At 39.8% G+C, this 21,619-nt stretch overlaps 1 protein-coding gene across 1 annotated transcript in view; it reads right to left on the bottom strand.

Moving 5' to 3' along the window:
* The window catches only part of VAV3 (vav guanine nucleotide exchange factor 3), a 193,061-nt gene that overhangs the window by 124,011 nt on the left and 47,431 nt on the right, over positions 1 to 21,619 (bottom strand). The window contains exon 3 of the mRNA XM_032218068.1: positions 861 to 919. Coding sequence (XP_032073959.1) covers positions 861 to 919 — 59 coding nt within the window. The remainder of the gene's footprint in view (positions 1 to 860; positions 920 to 21,619) is intronic.

The raw sequence follows: 21,619 nt of genomic DNA, 5'->3' as shown, positions 1-21,619 counted from the left end.
ATCAGCCAGAGTTATCATAGATAAGAGAGGGGACTATATAACTCCTTTACTTGAAAGAATGAATGAATAAATAAATAATCATACAAATAACTTGGAATGCCTGAGCAAGTATTTCATTTTTTTCATTTCATCTGTATATTGTATATTAATGTGTTGTGGCCCAGCAGGAGCCGTTGGAGCTGCCACCAGACTCCGACAGTGAGGGGCCCTATGAGTCGGCTCTGGAGGATGTGGAGGACCCTGGACAGGGTTCCGACTCCGAGCAGGCGCAGAGAGACTGGTTGGCCACCAAGTGGCGCCTGAGCCTTGGACCAGTGGGGAGGAGACAAGGGAGAGTGATCCAGAAGCCAGCAGTGAGTTATTCCTAGATGCACGGCACCGAAGAGCTACTCGGTGTCAGGAACAATTACAGGAGGTAATTGTGCTCAGCTGGTGGTCATTAGGCTCCTCTCCAGACTATAAAAGAGACTGCTTGTGACATGCCCCTCTTGCAGAAGTCAACGCATTGACTAAAGAGAACGTAAGTAACTTGGCAGGCTGGATTGCTGCCAAGGTTTGTCTGAATTGCTGCCAAGGTCCTTATCTGTTTGTTTGCTTGGCTTTCAGCCACCGAGATTTTGGCTTCTTGCTATTAAAAGTACATTCTAGTTAAGCTTGTCTCGGATTTCATTACTGGACAGAGGAGGGGGTCAGAACATTAATGTAACTAATTTCAATCAGATCATTTGGTTCTACAATGTAACTTTAAAAGAAGTGGGATTACTTTGAAACAAAATGATTTGCAATTCATTTTCTAAGCAAATATTTGTATTATAGACAAAAATTAATATTTTTTTGAAAAATTCCCAACTGTATTGTACCTTATTCCAGTGCCTAAAGCAATCGGGGTGCGAGAAAGTTTGGATAAAGTTTCTATAACCTGCAAAAGGGATGGAAAACACTGATTTAGTCACAAGAAAAAAAAATATTTCAAGCATCATTTAAATAGCATACATTAGCTCAGCTACAAAGAAAAGGCATATACCATTTCTACTTAAAATATTTTTAGATGTAATACTGATTTTAAATGAACCTGGCACAAACACGCTTAAAATGAAATTGTACTATGCTTTGCCTATTGTTAAGATGAAATTGCAATAGTCATAAATAATTTGGATCACTTTTATGAATATGAATAAAATGAATTACTAATTATTTAGTTAATATTTGATAACCGCATTTTCATCATTTAATCTTAAATTTGATAATTAAATTAACTTTGAAATTTAGTTAATGTTGGATCATTTGATAATAATAATAATAATAATAATAATATTAATAATAATTATATTATTAAACTATCCACACAAATGCCATTAAGGCCAAAATTGAAAAATCCTCTGATGATGCCAAATGCAGACTTTGCAAAGAAGTTGATGAAACTGTTGATCACATACTCAGCTGCTGTAAAAATATCGCACAGACTGATTATAAATTGCAGCACAATTCAGTAGCACAAATGATCCATTGGAATTTGTGCAAAAATTATAATATTAAAACAGCAACAAACTGGTGGGAACATCAGCCTGAAAAAGTCACCAAAAATCAGATGGTCAAGATCTTGTGGGATTTTCGCATACAAATGGACAAAATACTGGCGCATAATATACCAGACATCACACTGGTTGAGAAAAATAAGGTTACAATCATAGACATCGCAATACCAGGTGATAGCAGGGTCGCCGAGAAGGAACATGAAAAAATCGCAAAATACCAGGACTTAAAAATCGAAATTCAACGATTATGGCACAAACCAGCAGTGGTAATTCCAGTGGTAATTGGCACACTGGGTGCTATTCCAAAAGCACTGGAATTACATTTAAAACAGTTAAAAATTGACAAAATCACCATCAGTCAAATGCAAAAAGCTGCACTGCTTGGATCTGCACGCATATTATGAAAATACATTACGACGTCCTAGGCCCCTGGGTGGGGCACAACTAGTAACCAATGCCAAATCCGGCGAAAAACTGGCCGCTGTGATACAATTGTATAATAATAATAGTAATAATAATGTAAAATATTTTACTTTCATATTTACCATAATTCCCTGAAAGTGACCAAAATGCACAGGCAGTTATAATAATTGATTTGAGAATAAACCAGACTTAATTGAATGGAATATAACAGATATATTCTATACAAGTAGTCTTCAATTTACAACAGTTCACTTACTGACTGTTAAACAATTACGAAGGAGCTGAAAAAAGTGAGTTATGGCCGTTTTTCACACTGATGGCCATTGCAACATCCCCATGGACACGTGATGAAAATTCAGATTCTTAATTTAAGAATTTAAGAATTTAACCAATGTCTCTCTTAGCAACAGCTCAATTGTGGTTATAGATCAAGGATTATCTGCAATTACATCAAAAGGAGGGTGATATCCATGGACACTAATGTCGTAAATACCTCCCTTTGATATTCATCCAGTTCCTTTTAATTAAAAAAAAAAACCCTAACAATGCTCATATTTATTCATGTATTATTATTGCTTAAAAATAATACAATAATCAAACATTACTTAAATTAATAAGTATTAAATAGGAAGCAGCATATTGAAAACCAGCTTTCTCTTATGCAATGGTAGAGAAAATCCTGGCCACCCACTCTGGTAGGTCTAATGATCTAATCATTCATGTTAGTGAAGAAATATTAAAGTACTTATAGTCGGAGCAGCTGTTAATTTGACGCAAATGACTTCTCTCTGAATTATCATTCAACAGGCAGATAGTTCATTCAATATGCAGATTTCTAGTAGAGAAGGAATCAGCATCAAAAACATCCTTAATGCTGCTGCATAATTAGCAGATTACTGTATTTTATTATCAAATAACAAAAGAGGATGGGGGTAGGGGTTGTCATTACAAGTGGGGAGCTGACAAAGGAAAAATGAGTTGATACTAACCAAATTACCAATTACTGATTAAAATTAATTGCCTCTAAACAAAACGACCTCATTAATAAAATAAATGCTGTAAATGCAGAGGAAGAATTTGTGTGTTACATTTTTATCCTTCCACGGTCAAATGTGATTCTCACGATGTTCCAATTATTTTCTGTCAAATATGCAAACCGCCCACCACAGAAATATGCAAGTACACACATACAAATACATACAGAGACTTATCCTTATTGCTTGAATACGAAAAACAAGAACTGGATGGGATAGCTATACTGCGTGACCCGACAAAAAGGCGAACAACAAAAGCCAGACTGCAAATGCACAATTAGCCTCTTTAAAACCCCTCCTACCCTTACATGAAACACAACCCCCCAAACAATCAGAACAGAACACACCTCCACCCAATCAGGACACAGCCAAGCCCCCACCCAATCAGTTCAAACCCCCACTGGCAGTTAAAAGGAAGAAACAGCCGAGATCTCACATTGCTCCTGGAAGCACCAAGCCTGAAGTAGCCTGAAGATGACGAATGAGACTTCGTCGAAACTTCGCCAAGACATCTCCAATTCTACGCAGGAGAAAACCCGAATAACTAGAGACCTACATACTAACACCCGCGAAAGCCTCAGAAAACATTATATATATATATATATATATATATATATATATATATATATATATATATATATATATATATATATACACACATATATATATATATATACACATACACACACACACACACACACAAACATACATACATACATACATACATACATACATATACCACTGCTTCATATATATATATTTTGCATGCAAGAGTTTATGTATCAGGTGTCAGGTGTCGGTCTTATTTGACTCATCACATATTTGTAAACATTTAATAAATGTTTGACAAGTAAAACTTACAAACAAAAGAGAGAGAAGCAAAATAGACAACAGAAAATTTTATTTTACTTTACCAAATGAAAATACATGGTTTTCCTTGACTCACCTAGAGTTAAAAAAAAAATGCTGCTTAATTTCTACCTAATCACCAAAAGAGGGCGCTAAAGTACAAACCATTCTCAAGCTTCACATCAATATCCCAACAACACACAGCACCGCAACACACTTGACCTCAGTTTATGCTTAGATTTTTAAGATTCACACTCTAATAACAACATGATTGTTGAGATACTGTAGCACAGAATACAACAGAATAAGAAAATGCAGGCAGTTGCCCACTGATTTAAAATATAAGTTGCCCACCGATTTAAAATACAAAATCACTGCTATGTTCTACAAAAATCCGCTATAATTGAGGCAATTTCTGCCAATTTGACAAACCCTAAAGGTTCTCCTTTTATTTGACACTAAGCCAGGATCTGGTGCGAGCTAGGAAAACAAACCACATAATGTTGCTTACTGATTTATAGTCAAAACCCCAAAATAATAATAATAAACAAAAACACAACGAATGCACAATGAAAAAGCCACGTAACAAAGCAAGCATGGGGAAAATGTTCCAATACAGTTGACCTTATCCATGCAGCCCCCTAAAATAAAAACAACCCCCCAAATTTTACAATGGCCTTAGCAATTGAGCAGAATTCTCAACATTGATATTATTACTATTTCAAAGACCATAACCCAGATTTTTAACCTTAAAATGAAAATATCTATATTTTATACAAAAAAAAAACCACTGTTTAAACTTAAAACTTTAATAGGATTTGTATGCCGCCCACTCCCTAGGGACTTATTTATTTATGCGTTGAATGTATTTATTTACTTAATTTATATTGCCGCCTATTCACCCGTGGCGACTCAAGGCGGCTTACAGAATAGAAAACCACATTTAAGACAATAAAAACTAACAAAAAGAATCAAATAAATTAATATAGTACAATATAACAAAATAAGTATAGCCTTTTCTCAAGGGTCAAAATAAATCCCCAAAAAATATTCTACTAAGATGGAATTCCAGCACCAAAGGCCTAGCATCAAAGGTTAATTATTTCTAGTTCTTGCAATTCCTGTTGCTAAATACCCTTGTTAAGAGATCTTAATGACTCTTAATTTCAGTCTGGGGAAAGTACCTATACAGAGAAATTCCCGGGAATTCTGTAGATAGACTACAAAGGGACTCAATTATAAGGCACTCCATTATGTTCAAGGCAATTTCTATTTCTACTCCTGGAAATACGAAGTTATAAATAATCTTTAGAGACTTTTATAAGCCAGGCCAGGTAAGAAGCCAACACAGAGTAATGGCTAGAACAAATCCAAGAATCTTACTCACTTCTTCACCACCATTGACAATATAATTAACCTAGGCAGATGCTATTGGATGATATAGTGGATATTTCAAGCACCCAATATATAGTTAAGCACAGGTAGTCCTCAACTTACAACAGTTCATTTAGAGAGGGGAAGAAGGAGGGTGGGAAGAGGGAGGGAGGGAGAAAGACAGACAAACAGACAGACAGACAGACAGACAGACAGAGGACCAAGGTCACCCAGTTAACTTTGTGAGTAAGAGACAGGACAAGAACTCACAATCTCCCACTTTTTGGCCTGATGCTTTAACCATTACACCAAATTGGTTCCCCACATTCATTATCTAGTGAACACCTTATCCCCATAGACTTCAATCTGCATGAACGTCTTGTTTTCAAAAGGCTTCCATCGCTACCCTAGCAATTTAGCAAGCCCATGAAGGAAGTATAACGCTGTACTGTTTTAATCCCTACAATCACTCATCAACGGATTCTTATAAATTTGCAGAGCAATTACAACACAGAATCGTTTCTGAACGGCGGCTTCAAAATTGTTGGTAAAGCCATTTGTTCTTCCTATCGAATGATCTGATCCCTGAAAAAGTTATAAATCGTGTCCCGTAATTTAGCAAATGACACGTTCCAACTCCAGATACAATGTATCTATTCTGTTCAAACCAGAGGTGGTTTCCTACCAGTTCGCACCTATTCGGTAGAACCGGTTCGTCAAATCTACCGAAGTGGACCCAGAAAGCAGGCCACACCTACAGAAGAGGTTCCAAAATTTTTTGAAACCCACCACTGGTCCTTGGATATGATTATTCTACACTGTCATGCTCATATTTATAAAACTCAGGGCCTCTGTGAAAGGTAAGGATGACTACTGCGTTTGTGGTGCAATCAGAACATTGCGTGTGTTGAAGTTGTTGTAACGCAAACCAAAGATGCCTTTTAAAAAACAAGTTTACATCCTATTCTTATGCATGCCAGTGCTGTGTGTGAGGTAATTTAAGGTGGTTCTGACAAGTGTCGTCAGCATCTTCATAACTGGTCACATGGGCGGCAAGCCACTCCCATCCGGTCACATGGGCAGCAAGCCACTCCCACAAAGGAGGCCACACCCACAGAGTAGGTTCGAACAATTTTTGAAACCCACCACTGGTTCAAACAGTTCCTTAACGCATTTGTTGGTAAGTTACATAACTGTTATCTAAGAGTCTACAATATTTCCAGAAACTTCATCAATATGGTACTAAAATGAAAACTGCACTTGCAGACATCTGCAGATGTATTTGCAGACACTGCAATTAGTAACTTTCATGACAGTTTTCCTAATAGTGTGTGGGAAGCAGTAAGTTATAAAAAGAAGTTGTTTTACAAAAGATATTACAATGCATAATTATCTCTGGTCCACCATGCTGCATTGTGAAGGTCTTCAGAGAAATGTCATTATACTTCTCAATTATTATGGTACCTTTTAAGATTTTGGAGAAAAAAAAACATTTTACAGCAATTACATCCTGCAACAAGCTTGTCTCCTGACATGCTGACTTGCTCCATATAACTTTGTTCATCAAAAGCAGCCCTTAATATCACACAGTATGTCTAACAGAGGTGGGTTCCTCCCAGTTCGCACCTATTCGGTAGAACCGGTTCGTCAAATCTACCGAACCGGTTAGAAGAGGTTTCACCAGTGGACCCGGAAAGCAGGCCACACCTACAGAAGAGCTTCCAAAACTTTTTGAAACCCACCACTGACACACACAAACACACACACACATACACATATACACAGAAAGACAGACAGACTCACACAGAGAGAGACAGAGAAAGAAAGGAAGAAATAAATAAAAAAGAAAAAGTGAGAGAGAGATGAACGAAAAAAAGGAAAAAGGGACAGAGAGACAAAAGGAAGGAAAGAAAGAGAGAGAGAGAGAGAGAGAGAGAGAGAGAGAGAGAACACATGGCAGGCAAGCCACTCCCACCAGGTCACATGGCCAGCAAGCCACTCCCACAAAGGAGGCCACACCCACAGAGTAGGTTCCAAAAATTTTTCACACCCACCACTGACGTCTAACAAGTGCTCGTATTTACAGCTTATTTATCGAAGATATTGGCCACTGAGTGGTAATTAAGTTCCATGAAACTACACTGGAATAAGCTCTTGTGGAACAGCCAAGTTTTATATGCAAAGATCTAACATATCTAAAAACATACGTAAATTAATCCCCAGATACCTATGAAAGCACCTCTATAAACTCCACTTCTGAGTAATAGCAGTTGCATTAGTAATACAAAAATGGCGCTGAACGCTCTGAAGCAATAACATAAAAATAAATACAGTCAGAGATTTAAATGTACAATATACTCATAAACAAAAGTCTTGAGAATCAAATCAAGGTTGGCAATCTTCCAGAGGGTGAGAATTGCTGTACTTTATATGATCACAGGATATAATAAAACCATACTAGAAATGCTTATGAAAATAAGATAGGAAAGGGCCAGCACCATTATTTTTGCAAAACGTGCGAGAACTGTTAATTCAAAAGAAAAGCAATTAATTAAACTATTAAACCTGATGCACTAGAAGTATGCAATGATCCCCCACCCCACCTCCTCTTTCAGAAAGAGGAGGTGTGGGGGAGATAGTGGGATCACTGCTTTCTGAGCTCGGTGCAGCAAGGATCCCCCTATCGTACTATTTTATTTTTCTTTATGTACCCTGAGAGCAATAGCAATAGCAATAGCAGTGGACTTATATCCCGTTTCATAGGGCTTTCAGCCCTCTCTAAGCGGTTTACAGAGAGTCAGCATATTGCCCCCAACAATCTGGGTCCTCATTTTACCCACCTCGGAAGGATGGAAGGCTGAGTCAACCCTGAGCCGGTGAGATTTGAACCGCTGAACTGCTGATCTAGCAGTAGCCTGCAGTGCTGCATTTAACCACTGCGCCACCTTGGCTCTATTCACCAAAGAGCATATTCACCAAAGACAAATTCCTTGTGTGTCCAATCACACTTGGCTAATAAGCTATTCTATTCTACTTTACTCTACTCTATTCATTTCTATTTCAATTCTAACAAGGAGTTTAGCTTCTCTCTCTTGAAAATGTAAGCTCTGGATTCCTATTATTCAATTATATTATATTATAATTTCTAGAAATTCAGGAGAGAGTTTGCCCCAGCAAATTAGGTAGGATAGACAACTTGAGACTTCAGAATGATAGAAATATGTATAGCAGAGCATTGATGATAGTATCCCTAACTCTGGTAATAATATAAGCTCCAAAACAACATCCAAAGAAACTCAAAAGGAATTCTCTAATCCTCAGAAAATAAAATTTAAAAAAGGAATATGTTGAAAAACTGGACCACAGATTTTAGCACAGAAATAACTATGAGTCAGTTCTATTAAGACAGTCACAGTACCTAGCTGAAATCCACATACAGTGGATTATGGAAGGACACATGAAACTTGATCAAATCTGAGAAAGCATCCGTGACTTGAGCAGAAAATAATTACATCATGACTTCACCAATGAAGAGGTCATGTTAGCATGATTCATTTGTCTGAAAATATGACTGACAAATGAAAAGATTCAGGCCAGAATGAACAGACAAACATTCCACTCCAAATAATTCTGGTGCATCAAAGAATGACACTGAATGGCTCGGAGGGACAAAGAATCATGACTTGGTGATCAAAAGTCAAAACACCCATTTCTGATGAAAATATTACGCAATGTTATGACCAGAAAATAATATTCCCCAAATCAAACGATAATCAGAGTAAAATTATCTCTACAACACCCTTCCAGACAGGAAGTAAACCTGTAATAATGTCTGGATTAATTGATATTTGCTGGTTAAGAGTCCAGTACATTGTCTTACTGAGTAGCATGGAGGGGGAGAGGCTACTTAATTCATCTCCTCATTCAACTTTTTCTCTAATAATGTAACATCTAGTTCTAACATCTTTCCATCTGCCTTCAACTAGTGGGGAGTGGACAGCTTAATTGTCTATGAGTTTTCTTTCACCTGCCCAAGAGTAAAATACCATATAGACTGCTATTTTCTACCTTCTTCAGTTACAACAATTAGACAGGAAGTTCAGGATTATACATATCTTTTTTTATCTGTATAACCTATAAATGAGTCACTGCACAAACAAAAATAAATATTGTAAATAGTGAATGTTAATATTAACAAGGCACACAGCCAATGTGCAAATGTGAGCTAGAAAAGCAGGGATGATTTCCTCCCTTTAAGCTCCGAATGTTATGGTACACTCAATATAATAATGTGGGCTCAGGGGAAAAGGCTCATTTCCAAAGGATTTGTGACAGTCTTGCTCAGATATAAGGAGTGGCTTGCCTGCCTTGGCTCTGCGGTGCAAAGGTCCAACTGCAGGGGAATTCTTATGAACTATCAGTGGCAAATTACATTCATCCCAGCATCATGGGAACAGGGACGTGCAGTCACTAGAGGCAAGGGAGGCAGGGCCTCACCAGTCTCCTGAGGGAAAGGAAAGAATTTTAAAGAATTTTTAAAAAAATAATTAAAGCCAGGGTAGTTGCTACCAGATTTCAAGTCATAGTGGCTTGGTGTCTGCTCTCAGTGTTAACTATAGGAGGAGGCCAGAGAACTCGGGGCCTCCTTTGCATAAGGAATTTTTTGCCTTTTAAAAGTTAAGAAAGAGTTAAAAAGCAAAAAATTCCATATGCAAAGGAGGCACTGATTCTCCCGCCTCCTGATCTGGGAGCAGCCAATCATGTCTTGCACTTGAGCGACTGCGCCATCGAGGGTGATTCTGGAGAGGTTGCTCTGGGCCGCCAAGCCGCCATTTCTTCAGCAGCAATTTCTTCTCTGCCCGGCATTTTCTACTGGGCGGCTTGCCCCGGCCTGCAGCCAGCCCAGTACCAAGCGAGGAGGAGGAGGAGGAGGAGGAGGAGGAGGAGGAGGAGGAGGAGGAGGAGGAGGAGAGTGGTGAGTCCTTGTACCGGCCGGCCGGCCAGATGGGGAGCAGGTCGGGCGGGGGGGCTGGTTGGCTGGGGAGGGGGGATAATACAACCTGGAGTGAGGACATGAAGGAAGGTTAGTGACTGACATGAAATAATCCTATTTGTCATTCTGAATTGATTTTCCAATGCAATCCTGCCTTTGAGTCAATGTTGTCCTTCTGTTGACTGTCCTTTCAAGTTTTTTGGCACTGTTTTGGAAGAGGTTTGCCTTGGCTTCTTCTTAAATCTGAAAGTGGCTGGCCCAAGGTCACCAGCTGGCTTTTGTGCCTAAGGTGGGACTAGAACTCACAGACTACTGGTTTCTACATTGGTGCCTTAATTACTACACCCAGCTGGCTTTCCTCTCTAATACTGATATGCACTAAATTGAGTGTGCAGCTTCTTTAGAACAGGAGGGCAACATTCCATTCCATTCCATTTATTAGATTTGTATGCTGCCCTATTCCCGGAGGGACTCAGAGCGGCGAACAGACATATGGGGAAAGGGAGGGGTACAAAAACAACAGAACAAGACAGGATACAAAGACAAGTCAAAACCACGCAACAATCAGCAATTCGAGTGGGGCTGGGAACTCATCAGCCCCCGGCCTGCCGGAACAGCCAGGTCTTAACGGCTTTGCGGAAAGCCTGAAGGGTGGTGAGGGTCTGAATCTCCATGGGGAGATCGTAATAATGTCCTCCACAGGACATTCCTAATAAAACCCTAAAGGTTTCACATTTTTCATCCTCGTTGGTTACTCACAAATTTTGGTATCAGGGAATGAACATGTTCACATACACTTTCTTCAAGTAGTGTGAATAAATATTAAATACAGTTAAAGATGTAATACGTTTTCCAATACGGGGTTCAGATAGGTTGGTTTTACCATCTCAATAAAATTAGTGAAATTTTAAGACAATACATTTGGCTTTTCAAAGGAGGCAGCATCCGTGCTGTTCTTCAATCAGACCTGAAGGCATTTGTCAATGACCTTTCTTGACAAAGAAATGCAAGATTGGTTTTTTTCTTACTGCTATTAGCATTTAAATCTGACTCTGCAGTTTTAACTGCTGTAAACTGTTCTTACAACAGTTAAGTAAAGGTAATTTCCATTTTTAAAAGCTTTAAAATACAACAAATACAATATTGCCCCTGATGACTTATTCTTCTCCATTTAGAGCAAACAAATTCTCATAACTGAGAATTGGCGAGGTGGCACAGTGGTTAAATGCAGCACTGCAGGCTACTTCAGCTGACTGCAGTTCTGCAGTTCGGCTGTTCAAATCTCACCGGCTCAAGGTTGACTCAGCCTTCCATCCTTCCGAGGTGGGTGAAATGAGGACCCGGATTGTTGTTGGGGGCAATATGCTGACTCTGTAAACCACTTAGAGAGGGCTGAAAGCTCTATGAAGCGGTATATAAGTCTAACTGCTATTGCTATAACAAAGACAAAAAGTGAAGAAGACAAAAGCTTGTGCCACCGCCTTCTTATCAATACAGTTATAAATATGTATATATAAACATATAAAACCCACTCTACAGAAAGCGTTTTTAAACCCTTTCCCTTATTGATCATTTGGAAAAATATCCTTCACAGATCTCATGACATAATTATATCGAGTTGTGCCAGAAGCAAAGATCAGACCTAGCAGAAATGCTATTAAAAGTAACCTCACTGTATGGGGGCAGATACACTATTTTACGTCATCACAGCAAAATCAAACACTCAGATTAATACTGTCTTGGTATATAACGTGTTTGACAGTTGATTCATTACAGCAGTGCAGTTTCGGATTATATTTACTAGAAAAATATAGTGGAGGTCAGTAAGGTTAAAGTTACTTAACCTGCTGCAATTCTAGATGTAAGATACAGTTGTTTCACTGGCGTTCAATATACAGCAGGCCATATTCAGGTTAAGTACAGATTATTCTTCTTTTAACAAGCAGCCAGGAAAAATAATTCAACTCACGGAAAATGCCTTTTTAAGCTTAATACAATCAATTGGTTCTATTGAAACCAGCATGGAAACCTGAAAAGAGGAAATTTCAAAGGGATTGTGATTTAGAAATCCATAAAAGGCTTTTCAGAAATCTGGAAATAATGTATCAGCAGGTAAATGCCGAAAATCTTTATTTAGTCCTTCTCGCATACAAGCAGTGAAGGAAGCTTCCATAAATCACTTTAAAATTTGTACAAAACCAATGAAGGTTATTGAGTAAGGAAATGTCAACATTTTAAAGATATTATCTAACATAATTTCATGCTTATGATCAGTGGGTTTAAGTCCATTTGGGAATTTAGAATGGAATAAACACATCACAATTAAAAAAAAACACCTTAATTCCTCCTCATTTTCTACATACACATTTTTAGGAAGAATAATTTCCTGTCATTTCAGAATATTGTTTTAGAACACGGGTATCAAACTTGTAGAGCCACATGGCCATCACATGATGTTGTTTTTATTTTGTTTTATTTTCTTTTTTTTATCAGTAAATATGTTTTTATTTTCCATTTTCAATTTGTACAGTCACATATATACTGTGCATAACCGGGGCCATATAACATTAAACAATAAACACAACCATTCCTCTTCTCAACAAAACCCCCCAAAATAAAGACCCAATGTACCTCTTCGACCCTCCATACACCTTTTTCTTTCGCCCCCCTCCAACTTTCCTTCTTCCCTCCATCATTCCCCTCTACCCTACTTCCCCTCCCCCTCTATCACTTCTCTCTCCCGGTACACTCCCTCCCTTCCTTCTCATCCTCCCTCCCGTCCTCTCTCCCACCCTCTCTACCCCTCTTTCTTCTAGCCCTCTACTCCTCCCTTCGGTGTATTTCTACTATCTATCACATGATGTTTAGTGGTGTTTTTCCCCTATGCGGAGCTGGGGTGGGCGTGGCCTGCATGTGACAACATCCGGCCCGCTGGTCGCCAATTTAACGCTCCTGTTTTAGAATATAGATTAAACAGTTTGTATTCAGCTACTCCAGAACTCCAATGTTGAATTACATGAAATAATAAATGAAATATGTCATCTGAGGGGAATCTCCTTCTGGGCTTTAATGAAACAGGAACATTTCTAACCTTGGGCAGGATAGAAATAGTGGTAGTGAAAATGATCAACCCCGCAAAAAAAGGACAACAGGTATCTGTTCTACTGAATCACCTTTGCATAAGGTAAGGGTGTCTATTTTCTAGTGGTTTTGTAGTAGGAGGAGAGCCGAAGTGGCGGAGTGGTTAGAGTGCAGCACTGCAGGCCACATCAGCTGACAATGTCACCTAAGCTCATGTGATCACCTTTTGCAATAAGCAAAGTCAATAGACAAAAGCCAGATTCATTTAATAACCAGGGTTACTAATTTATCAATTGCAGTGATTCATTTAACAACTGAAGCAAGAAAGGTGATAAAATGGAGCAACGTTCACTTAACAAATGACTCATTTAACAACAGAAAATTTGGGCTCAACTGAAGTTGTAAGTTGAGGACCACCTGCATTGTTATAATCCTAGTGCCTTCTTCTTGACCACGCCTACTGACAATGACAATACATGACACCAACGTGCGTGTCAGCCTGCCGGGATGTGTCACATCCTGTCCATACCCTTCGAGGTACTGTAGTTAAAATCTGACCAAAGAAAAAATTGCTACCTTGAATATCTTGTTGCTTTGAAAACTAGGCCATTTCCTGTCTACTCTTTTCCCTGCTCAGAAATTCTGTATCTGTAAGAAATTTATCAGGTTTTAATATTCTGGGGGAAAACGTTCTTGTAATTTGAAACTCTCAAACCTCAGTGTCCTCTGTGTGTGTGTGTGAGTGTGTGTGTGTGTGTGTGTGTGTGTGTATGTGTGTATGTGTATGTGTGCGTGTGTGTGTATGTATGTACATACACACACGTTTGTTTGTTTATATATATATGTATATGTACACACATACATACATACACACACACATACAGTGTGTGTGTATATATGTATATGTATATATACACATATACACACACACACACACACACACACACACACACAAATAGAGAGAGGGGGGGGAAAAGAAAGAAGAAAAAAATACAGTTATTTCACTGCCCCAACCAACACTAACATTTGCATAGTGGAAAGAAAGAAAGAAAGAAAGAAAGAGAGAGAGAGAGAGAGAGAGAGAGAGAGAGAGAGAGAAAGAAAGAAAGAAAGAAAGAAAGAAAGAAAGAAAGAAAGAAAGAAAGAAAGAAAGAAAGAAAGAAAGAACATGCAGGTATTTCACTGCCCCAACCAACAGCTATTTAAATAACATTTGCATAGTGTTAAGAAAGAAAGAAAGAAAGAAAGAAAGAAAGAAAGAAAGAAAGAAAGAAAGAAAGAAAGAAGGAAGGAAGGAAGGAAGGAAGGAAGGAAGGAAGGAAGGAAGGAAATAAAAACATGCAGATATTTCACTGCCCCAACCAATAGCTATTTAAATAACATTTGCATAGTGGAAAGAAAGAAAGAAAGAAAGAAAGAAAGAAAGAAAGAAAGAAAGAAAGAAAGAAAGAAAGACAGACAGACAGACAGACATGTATTTCACCGCCCCAACCAGCAGCTATTTAAATAACACTTGCATGGTGTCAATCCAGCTTTCTAATCTGCTTCCTCAGGTGGGTTCATCTTGTTCTACTGCATCATATCCAGGATTTCCGGAGCATCAACAGCCTGATTAAAATGACTGCATACCGTATGACCTATTATTCCATTATTTTTCTGGACTCCTTTTATTGTATTCCTTTTGTCTGAGAAAGAAGCAGCTATTTGAAAAGTATTCAACCAGGTTTCCAGCTGTCAGATGACAATCCAGCCCTCCTGAGGAGTAGCAATATTTCAAAAATGACCTTGTAACATTTTTGACGTCATGCCATAAATAACCCAGGCAACTATGACAGCAAGTACTCCAATGAAGCAGGAAGCTTTTTTTATTTGCTTTTATATGGCTTTGAAAACTCAGTACGTTATGAAATCACCCCCAAATGATCACACCCAGAGAGGTAAGGCAAAACAACAACAACAACAACAACAACAATGAAATGTATTTGAATTAACTTTTTGCACCTTTCAAAATGTCTGCCATGATTTCAAAAAGCAGCAGACCAAACATTTTAGAGATGTAAATTTATATGAGGAATATGCCTATCCTACACCAGAAATCTTCATTTTGAAGCAAGCTCTTGATGCATCACTTTTTAACCTTCTTTAGGGCAAAAATAATGTTGGAAAAAAAATGTCAGTGCTGGTTTTTGCAATAATTTTTTTTCAATATATTTACGATATATAAAATATATTAACAATATATATTTTTACAATATATTTATAGACGCAGACAGAAATGTGTAAGAAGGAACTTAAGGAAAAGCTGCTGTGTGGCACTTTCCCAAATTCTGCATTTTAGTGCCCACGGGGTCAACAAAAATATCTGTAAAAGGATCGTTCCATAAGAACCTCTTGCGGCAAATTCTTTTGACTCAGCAGTTTCTAATCCATAAAAGCTTAGCTCATCATATTTTTAAGGCAACACAAAACTATTTCACTATAAAATAAGTGTACTAAAATAGCTCGACCACAGATTCAAAGCCAAATTTACATTGTGGAGGGGGCGGGGTGTATGGAATTGATGCATCAGACGACTCCAAGCAAAGAATTGCTTTAGAGCAGAAAAATGATTCTAAAATGTTTTATAAGCTTGTGGACAGTTTTTTTCCATTAATGCAAATTATTCTAGATCAGTTAAAGCAGTGTTTCTCAACCTTGGAGACTTGACATCCTGTGGACTTCAACTCCCAGAATCCCCCAGCCAGCACAGCTGGCTGGGGAATTCTGGGAGTTGAAGCCAACAGGACTTCAAGTCTCCAAAGTTGAGAAACACAGAGTTAAAGTAAATCTACAGGTGAGGTTTCTGCCAAGCACAACCAATGAAATGCTTTCATAAAACCATTCTGTAAAGACTAACGGCAGTTCGAATCCTTAGCGCCGCATAATGGAGTGAGCTCCCGTTACTTGTCCCAGCTTCTGCCAACTTAGCAATTTGAAAGCATGTTTTAAAAAATGCAAGTAGAAAAACAGGAACCACCTTTGATGGGAAGGTAACAGTGTTCTGTGCTCCTTCAGCATTTAGTCATGCTGGCCACATGACCACGGAGACGTCTTTGGACAGCGCTGGCTCTTCGGCTTTGAAACAGAGATTAGCCCGCCCCCTAGAGTCAGGAACAACTAGCACATATGTGCGAGGGGAAACTTTACCTTTTTAAAAACTAGCAAAATATGTATCTCACAAATAATAGATGCTACGTTTCTTATTTTTAAATGGAGCATCAGTCCACCTTTAACCACAAACAAGTTGTGTTTTAAAGATTACATTAAAAGGAGCTAAAGAAATTCAATGTGCAACGCTAAACGTTGTGCATATATTGTTACACCTGCTGTTAAAGAGTTTTTTTGTTGCACAGAGAATGGAAGATTAAAGGAATCGTATATAGCGCTACAGATACAATTCATCATCTGTGATCTTTGCCAACAAACCTATAAAAAGCTGTTAACAGTTCTCTCGAAACAGGGAGGGGGGTGAAATGTTTCTTTTTATCTATGCTTTGAATACCAAATGTGTATCTTTTCTGTTTCTACAAACAGGCTCTTTAAACTAAAAATAACCCCCTTTTCATCATTTTCATTCTTTGGCAAGAGAGGCTGTTGCACTGTATCAAGTTATGGCAAGATCCTTGATTAAGAAATAGAAACTGTAAAAAAAATGCACGCTCATACAATGTACTACTGAAAACTCTTTAGTTTAAAGTAAGCGTTTCAGGTTATAAAAAACCCTGCAGCCCTATCCTTATCGGAGAAAATCTTTCTTTTTCTGGTCCTTGTTTCCAGAAAGTTACAGTCTCTGCATCACCTCCTTGAACAGTTTGTCAGTATATCACAACTGTGTTAGAAAACCCTAGTTTCCCTTCATCACCGCACAAAAGAATAAATATGGTGGAATGCACCGCACTTGCACAATTCTGTTCTTTCTAGTGGCAAAGTCAGATACGGAGTGTTGAAAAAGTGTTAGTTAAACTGAGAAACAAGAAACAAGAATCAGCTTGCTCAAGGGGATCACAATGTCTTTCAGGACCACTCCACACACACAAAAAAAATGGGACACATTTCAAGGGAGGGGCATAACCCTGAACACACGCACTCATTTATGACTGGTGATTGCACTCAGCTGGTGGTCATTAGGCTCCTCTTCAGAGTATAAAAGGACTGCTTGTGCACACGCCCCTTTTGCAGAAGTCAACGCAGGAACTAATGTTGGAGAACATTATTGTGAGCTTGGCAGGCTGGATTGCTGCCACGGCTTATCTGTGCTGGATTGCTGCCCAAGCTTGTCTGTGCCGGTTTGCTGCCAAGGACCTGTCTGTCTGTTAATTAAATGCCGTAACTTATCTTTGGCTCGGAGTGTGTGTTTTGGTGTGGGATGAGGGGGGAGGGGCAGAACACCTAGGTACCTACCCTACTGAAATTTTTATGATGTATCCAGGGATACTTTTTACTTTTCAAGTGAGGAATTCAAGCATGTGTTTCATGGAGTAATGTCAGATTGACCAATTAACAGTGACATCTCCTTTGACTGGAGATCAACTCCTGTTGACTCCATGGGCATGTCTACGTTTTTCATTCACATCAGTAGACACTTTATCATTGCTTTCTTCCAATTATGTTTTCTCAGCTCCATAATCTAGGCCAGTGATGGCTAACCTTTTCCGGACTAAGTGCCCAAAGCACGAGCTCATGCGCACAAATGCACGAACCCCCAAAATGCAATGTGTGCATGCCCCTGCACATGTGCCCAGGCCCACTGTGCATGCACGCATTCCCACAATGTCCCCCCCTGCATGCACCCCTCCCCCTCCACATGTAGATGCCCCCTGCACACGCCACGCCCCCTGGTGGTGGGAAGTGCGTACGCATGAACAATGGAGCTGAACTGGAGCAACAGCTTGCGCCCCCACAGAGAGAGTGCTGCGTGCCACCTATGGCATGCGTGCCATAGGTTTGCCATTGCGGATCTAAGCTATGTCCCTGGAATTTCCTAAAGATTGCCCACCCAATCAATATCAGCCAAGGTCAAATTTGCATGTTGTGTAATGCTATGAAACACACATATGCATGACAATAAGCTACCGAGTTTTGCAGAACTGATACTAAAAATTGAGAAGTAAAGAATGCAGAGTATTCTTATAGAGCACATTTTTAGCGCAGTTCAAGACTCTGAGCGCAATCGTGATTGTGCAACTTTATTTATTGAGTGGATCCTGGCTAAGTATATGGTGAAGGGAGAGAGAGAAAGAAGCAGCAAAGTTTGATCCTAGAAACAGCAGCCTACAGTCACCTATAACTGGAATCAGAACAATATGGAGTAAAATAGCAATAGCAATAGCAGTTAGACTTATATACCGCTTCATAGGGCTTTCAGCCCCTCTCTAAGCGGTTTACAGAGTCAGCATATTGCCCCCAACAACAATCCGGGTCCTCATTTCACCCACCTCGGAAGGATGGAAGGCTGAGTCAACCTTGAGCCTAGTGTGATTTGAGCAGCCGAACTGCAGAACTGCAGTCAGCTGAAGTAGCCTGCAGTGCTGCATTTAACCACTGCGCCACCTTGGCAAAATGGGCAGAAGATGACTAAAGAAATAATGCCCGCATCACAAAAAATATCCTTCCAGTATTTGGAGGGGTTAACAGCAGAGCTCTGTAGCGGTCCAGGAAAGAAATCATGTTTATATCTAGTTCATATCTCCATAGCAATGAAAGAGGAAGGAGAAAGGGAGGGAAACAAGCAAGAAATACAGCAACTCATCCATACTTTTCTTGCCATTACAAATAGAAAAGTTCAGTTTAAAACAAAATGATGCTTCTTAAAAATAGCTAGAAGGTACAATAAAACAACGCGTCTATACAAATGTGCAATAAAGAGTTTAAGTCACAAGAAAACGTCTGACAAATGATGCGTTTGTCTGCCTCTGAAGTGAAGCCGGGGCCTGCAGTCATAAGTTCTTAATCATAAATAGTTGTTCAGGTAGTCCTTGATTTTCAACCAGTGTTAGGATCAGAATTTCCATGGCTAAGCAAGACAGTTGTTAAGTGAGCCCCATCCAATTTTACAACCTTGTTGGCCACGATAGCTGACCAAACCACTGCAGTTGTTAAATGAATAATACCGTCATTAAGCAAAACTGGCTTCCCCCACTGACGCTGCCTATTGGAAGCTAGCTAAGAAGGCCACAAACGGTGATCGCGGGACCCCAGAATACCTGCAACCACCATAAATATATGCCGGTTGCCAAATGCTCGAATTTTGATCACGTGAACCATGGGAGAATGCTGCAACAATTAACTGTGGAGAACCCGCTTTAAGAGCCAAGGTGGCGCAGTGGTTAAATGCAGCACTGCAGGCTGACTGCTAGATCAGCAGTTCAGCGGTTCAAATCTCACCGGCTCAAAGGTTGACTCAGCCTTCCATCCTTCCGAGGTGGGTAAAATGAGGAGCCGGATTGTTGTTGGGGGCGATATGCTGACTCTGTAAACCGCTTAGAGAGGGATGAAAGCCCTATGAAGCGGTATATAAAAATCTGCTATTGCTATTGCTATTGTAAGTGCCCTTAAAATAGTTGATAAATGAGTGGTTGTAAGTCAAGGACTAGCTGTAAGTAACGCTAGCAAGGAGATTGAATAGAGGCAGAAAGGCAGATACGTCACCCAATCTCACTTAGGCTCCCTATCAGGACCCTCCTTGTCTCCAGAATTGGTTCACCGACAAATGCGCGCCCGACAAATGCGCCCAGACAAAACCGTGCTGACAAAACCGCAATGTCAAAATCGCGCCCACAAAACCGTGCCGACAAATGCGCGCTGACAAAAGCGCGCCATCAACAAACAACATAGTGGGACGTGAAAACAATGTTATAACTCTAACCCTAATCACACTTTTGTGGGCGCGCTTTTGACGTCGCGGTTTTGTCGCCACGGTTTTGGCGGCGCACATTTGTCGGGCGCGCATTTGTCAGGTCACGGAATTATGACACTTAGGAGATGCTTTGAGCAAAAGAAGCCAGGGCAGTCCTAGGCTGAATTAACCGAGGTACGGCATCAAGATCGGGTGAAGTGTTAATACCACTTTATAATGCCTTGGTAAGACCACACTTGGAATAGCACATCCGGTTTGGGTTGCTATGATATAAAAAAAGACGTTGAGACTCTTTGCAACAATGTTGGTTAGAGGACTGGAAGTAAAACATACGAAGAACCGTTGCAGGAACTGGGTATGCCTAGTTTAATGAAAAGAAGGACTAGGGGTGATATGATAGGAGTGTTCCAATATTTGAGGGGCTGCCACAAAGAAGAGGGAGTCAAACTATTTTCCAAAGCACCTGAATGCAGGACAAGAAGCAATGGGTGGAAACTAGTCAAGGAGAGAAGCAACTTAGAACTAAGGAGAAATTTCCTGACAGTTAGAACAATTAATCAATGGAACAATTTGTCTCCAGAAGTTGTGAATGCCCCAACACTGGAAGTCTTTAAGAAGATGTTGGATAGCCATTTGTCTGGAACAGTATAGGGCTTCCTGCCTAGGCAGGGGGTTGGACTAGAAGACCTCCAAGGTCCCTTCCAACTCTTATTCTGTTAAATTCAGGATGAGGCAACCTCCCCTGCCTCCTATACATGAATAGCATCAAAAGGGTGGTAGGACTGTCTCGCTGAATGACCATTCCAACATCTCACAGGGTCTGAATAGAACTAAAAACCCTACTTTTACCCAAGGACACTCCTCAGCCACAAGATTATAACAGCTTTAATCCAACTCTGGAATGACAGTCATTGAATTCGGTGGAATTTATCATGCATAGCTTTCCCCACCCCTTCCCAAAGTATCTTTTACCTCGTCTCATTTCCCGCCTGGTTAAGTCTTTCTCCCTTTCCTTTAAAGTACCCCTCCCTTGACCACATCTCCATCCTGTTGATTTCTAGTCCTTCCCCCACCCCAGTTTCTGCTGGAAAATAGGAAAGGAATATGTGTGTTTGGGTGTGGTTTCTTTCCATGCAGACATTGGTATTTTAATTAGAATTATTAATTAAATTAATGTTAGCTTCTTTTCCCTTCTGACCCTGTCCTTTTTAGCATAATTCCTAGTCCCATGATGGCGAACCTATGGCCCGTGTGTCAGAGGTGGCATGCATAGCCTTCTCTGCTGGCACGCATGCCATTGCCCCGGGTCAGATCTCCGTGGTGTTTCTTTCGTGACCTTCTGTTTCCCTGCAAACGATGAAGCGGAAGCTCGTGAAAGAAAAAGATCTTGCCTCTTGCCGCGCTGCCGGTGTTGGGATGCCCCGCCTCCTGCTGG

The sequence above is a fragment of the Thamnophis elegans genome, chromosome 5 (assembly GCF_009769535.1).
Source record: "Thamnophis elegans isolate rThaEle1 chromosome 5, rThaEle1.pri, whole genome shotgun sequence".
In the NCBI taxonomy this organism is placed as follows: domain Eukaryota; kingdom Metazoa; phylum Chordata; class Lepidosauria; order Squamata; family Colubridae; genus Thamnophis; species Thamnophis elegans.
The sequence above is the reverse complement of the archived record's forward strand: the minus strand, read 5'-3'. Positions and strand labels throughout refer to the sequence as shown.